Source organism: Galeopterus variegatus, unplaced genomic scaffold (genome assembly GCF_000696425.1).
Source record: "Galeopterus variegatus unplaced genomic scaffold, G_variegatus-3.0.2 Scaffold1039, whole genome shotgun sequence".
In the NCBI taxonomy this organism is placed as follows: Eukaryota; Metazoa; Chordata; class Mammalia; order Dermoptera; family Cynocephalidae; genus Galeopterus; species Galeopterus variegatus.
In genome coordinates, this window is record NW_007727150.1 from 342,694 (window position 1) to 346,760 (window position 4,067).

Below are 4,067 nucleotides of genomic sequence, written 5' to 3' on the forward strand. Positions count from 1 at the left end.
TATAGATTTTGCCTGTATTTTATACCTAAGTACTTCATTTTTTTGAGTGCTCATGTAAGTGGCATTGTTTTTAGTTTCAAATTCCATTTATATACATACATATAAAATAAGCTCCCCCGTTTTAAAATTAGATTCAATAGACATAAAATTCAATTAAAAGAAATTGAAATTGGAAACACACTTGGATGTTGAGACAAAGTCAAATTGCTACAAAAGATTCTGAAATTTACTCTCAATTTCTCTATTTTGTTGTAGACTAGTAGTAGTTGGTGGACCAATACTGATCAATTAATATATATTTTCAGCTTGCCAAAATGCATTTTCATAGGCTCCAGGCAAGCTTAAAATCCTGAGGCACTGGGCCTGCAGTGTTCAGTGGGAAAAACAACACTGTTTTCTTAGTACATACTACCAGCTGTTCCATTTATTTAGTTCCTTGAAAACAGTGACAATCACTTATTCATCTATCACAGTACCTGCCACGGAGCCTGACATAGAGCAGATTTAAAAACGCCCACTGAATGGTGCATTTGAACAGAAAAGATTTGTATGTAAAAGGATAAATTCCCAAATACTCACCCACGAGTGGTGCAGGATTCTGAGCATGTTTTCATCTTTGAAGGTTGCAGGGGAGAGGCTGGCACTGGTTGTGATGGTTTTTTTTTTTTTTTTTTTTTTTTTTTTTTTTTTTTTTAATTTTAATTTTGAATTAGTTTCCAACTAGAAAAATTACAAAAGTCGTACAGAGAGTGCCCATATGCCTTTCTCCCTCTTGCCCTAGTACTAACATCTTATAACCATAGTACGATTATTACCAAACCAGAAAATTAACATTAATACACCTCAATTAACTACAGTTCCTCATTCGAATTACGGCACTTTCCCACTCCTGTCTTTTTTCTGGTCCAGCATCTAATGGGAATCCCACACTGCGTTCAGCCATCATGTCTCTTTAGTCTCCTCCAGTCTAGCTCAGTTGCTCAGTCTTTTACGGTCTTGACTCTTTGCCAATTGTTTCTTGAGCACAGTAAATGCTTGGATTATGTGGTTTTTCTTATCTGAAGAGTAATTGGTTAAATGGTTTACCATGAAGGGGATTAACCTCTTCTGGAAGTTGAATCCATTTTCAGAATCTGGGAGGTTCAGAAAATTGACTTTGGGGAACAGATATTTTGGCCTCACGTTTTCAAAAGCACAGCAACAGTTCATTCACAATTGCTGATCTTTTCCAATGTGGCCCGTGCGGGCCCATCGATGTGACTTCGATGAGACATTCCATCTCCTGGGAACTGTGTTTTGGGAAAACATAATTATCAGAATCTCTCTTATTGCTCATGTGGTACTCACTGTGCTTTTCAGAGGCTCTGGCCTGGTCCTCAGCGCCCAGGCTCCCATCAGTTCTCAGCACAGCTGTCTGCACGCCTCCTCTCAAAGGCTCTTACGTTCTTTTCTTGTGAGCATGGATTTTGAGACTGGCCACATTTCAAGCTCCAAACACAAAGCACCAGTTCCACCGAAGGGCCTGTTAAAATCTTTGAGGCTGGATTTCTGCATCGCAGCACACCACATTATGAATTTAATCATAGCTCCCTGCTTCTTTAGATAATTTGGGAAGGAAGAAGGGGCAACTGATGGGCATTGAATACCTAATATTTGCTCTTTAAGAAAACTTGCTCGTTTACAGCCATCTTCAATGACTTCAAATAGGAAGACCTTGCTGACAGGACAGATGCTGCCTGTCCCTTTCCAGGCCCCAAATTATATCTTCATAGATATTTTTCTTAGTCACTCTCCGGGCTCACACCCATATTTCCTTTTAGCTTACATCTTTCCAGAAGACAGAGGTTTCCCTAAAGCCTGAGCCAGAGAAATGAACAACTGCAGGGGTCTGACCAGAGAGACTTCCCTGTACAAAGTCTGTAAGGCGAGGGGCAGGAGGACACTGGAAGCATGATTCATGTTTCCATCGGCAAGAGCCTAACATTTTAATGCATTCATTGATAACCACAGTCAAATTAAATCCCACGCGAAGAATTTGCATGTTCCTAACTTGTGGAATTCAGTCTCTTGTCATCTGAAGGCAAGTTGAGCTACGTCCTGGTGACATCCCGTCTGAAATGAAATGCTAGACTCTTGGTTCTTGATCCAGCTCTGCTCCTGACCGATGAACTATGTGACTTTGAGCAAATCTTCCACCACCCTGGGTCAGCTTGCTTGTCCATAAAATAGAAGTATGAAAAAAAAAAATAAAATAGAAATATCATCCAGCAGGGATGCGCCCTTACATCCAAGTAGAGCTGGCAACTAGCTGGGTTAGTTCTAGAAGGCTACGTGGAATGGAGGATTTCAACCACATCATGCGGAAGATAATCATGCTCAACTCAGCATTACAAATAGTACTAACTCTGGGTAGTAAAATTAATCAAAATAGTCCCAAGAGGCCCCACTTCCTATTTCTGCACCTTAGGTGAATTCCAAAATTGGCTGTAGGTGGAGAGTAAAATTTAGGTTTGCACCCATTGGCCATATTTCTTCAGGGCCTCCCCCTTCCCTAGGACCAACAAGCTGGATCTGCTGGTTCTAGGCAGGACGGTGTGTGCCTGGGAGAGGCGCCTGCCCAACCCAGCCCACTCAGTGCCAGGCCCCATCTTGACCTCACCCTGTGCCCTGTGTGCCAGTGCCTCCTGTCCTTTGGTGACCCTGCTCATGGCATGCTAAGCCTGTCTTTAGTACTGGCTTGTCCTGGGTGTGAGCAGGTGGGAAGTGACCAGGGAAGCTACCTAACCTTAGGCCTGACCCATCCACGCCCACCTGCCTGCTCCCTGCTCCACACTGTCTCTTCCAGTGCAGATCAGCCTGCCCTCCACCATGCACATGACGGCCTCCGACGGCACCGTGTACATAGCCCAGCAGATGCACTTTCACTGGGGTGGCGCATCCTCAGAGATCAGTGGCTCTGAGCACACCGTGGACGGGATCAGACAAGCAGTCGAGGTATGTGAGGACCCCCCCTAGTTACTTTTCTCATTAAAACAGCCAGAAATACTTTATGCAATGGCGCCAGTTAAGTCACCCTCAGGTTGAGTTTATTTTTTACTTATTGGACAACGATTGATCACAGCTTTGTGCTGGGAGTACAGGCAGGGTCCCTGCCCTCAGAACTCACAGCGTGGCAGGAGTTTACAGCCCACAGAGTGTGGCAAGCCCCCCTTTGTTCCAGCTGGATTTCTACGTGTCAGATTTTCTGGGTTCCCTCTTTTGCCTGCATCTGTCCTTAGGATGACTGCAGGTTTTCAGCGGCTTTCTGGGGGAAGGGAGCTTATGCTCACTCTCCCACCAAATACCCAGAGACCTCAGAGAACCCAGAATCCTCACATCATCCCTCCAGACCCTACCAGCTTGTCTGCCTAAAAGGAGGTGGGATCAGGGAAAAGGCCTCAAACTGCCATGTTCCCAGAATCCCACTCATGCTGCTTCCATTTTTGGGGATATTCCTGGTCCTGATAGATGAGACTCATAGCCTAGGTGAAGGGAGACAGAGGTCAGAGTTGTTTGCGTGGGATGGTCTGAGGCCTCAGATGGAGCATCTTTCTTTCTTTTATTCCTTCCCTGAAAACCTTAAGCATTTGAAGTCTGTATGAACTGCCCTTGACTTGCACTATCTTGCTCCCACAGATTCACGTTGTTCACTACAATTCTAAATATGAGAGCTACGATATAGCCCAATATGAACCAGATGGTTTGGCTGTACTGGCAGCCTTCATTGAGGTAGGTGGAAACTACGTAATGTGTCTGCATTTGAAGTTATAGCCTGATGTCCACAAAAGGTGTGAAGTCTAGATGAAAGGTCTCTCTTATTGTCCCTCTTCATCCTTTCCCAGACTCACAATACTTGGTAGTGCTGATTCAATGGAAGACCAACCCTTCTTCCAGCTCCTGCTCATAGTCACTGTGCTCCTGTGTTATCAACCTCAGGGGCCCTGGGTAACTTGGACAAGCTGACTTAAAAGAGCTGGAATCCCAGAAGGGGTGGCTTGTACACAAAGTGGTTGGAAGGGCAAAGGGAA

At 44.6% G+C, this 4,067-nt stretch overlaps 1 protein-coding gene across 1 annotated transcript in view; it reads left to right on the forward strand.

Annotated features, from left to right (window-relative positions):
- Positions 1–4,067, forward strand: part of CA6 (carbonic anhydrase VI) — a 27,754-nt gene that overhangs the window by 8,749 nt on the left and 14,938 nt on the right. The window contains exons 3-4 of the mRNA XM_008574402.1: positions 2,846–2,994; positions 3,676–3,768. Of these exons, the coding sequence (XP_008572624.1) occupies positions 2,846–2,994; positions 3,676–3,768 (242 nt within the window). The remainder of the gene's footprint in view (positions 1–2,845; positions 2,995–3,675; positions 3,769–4,067) is intronic.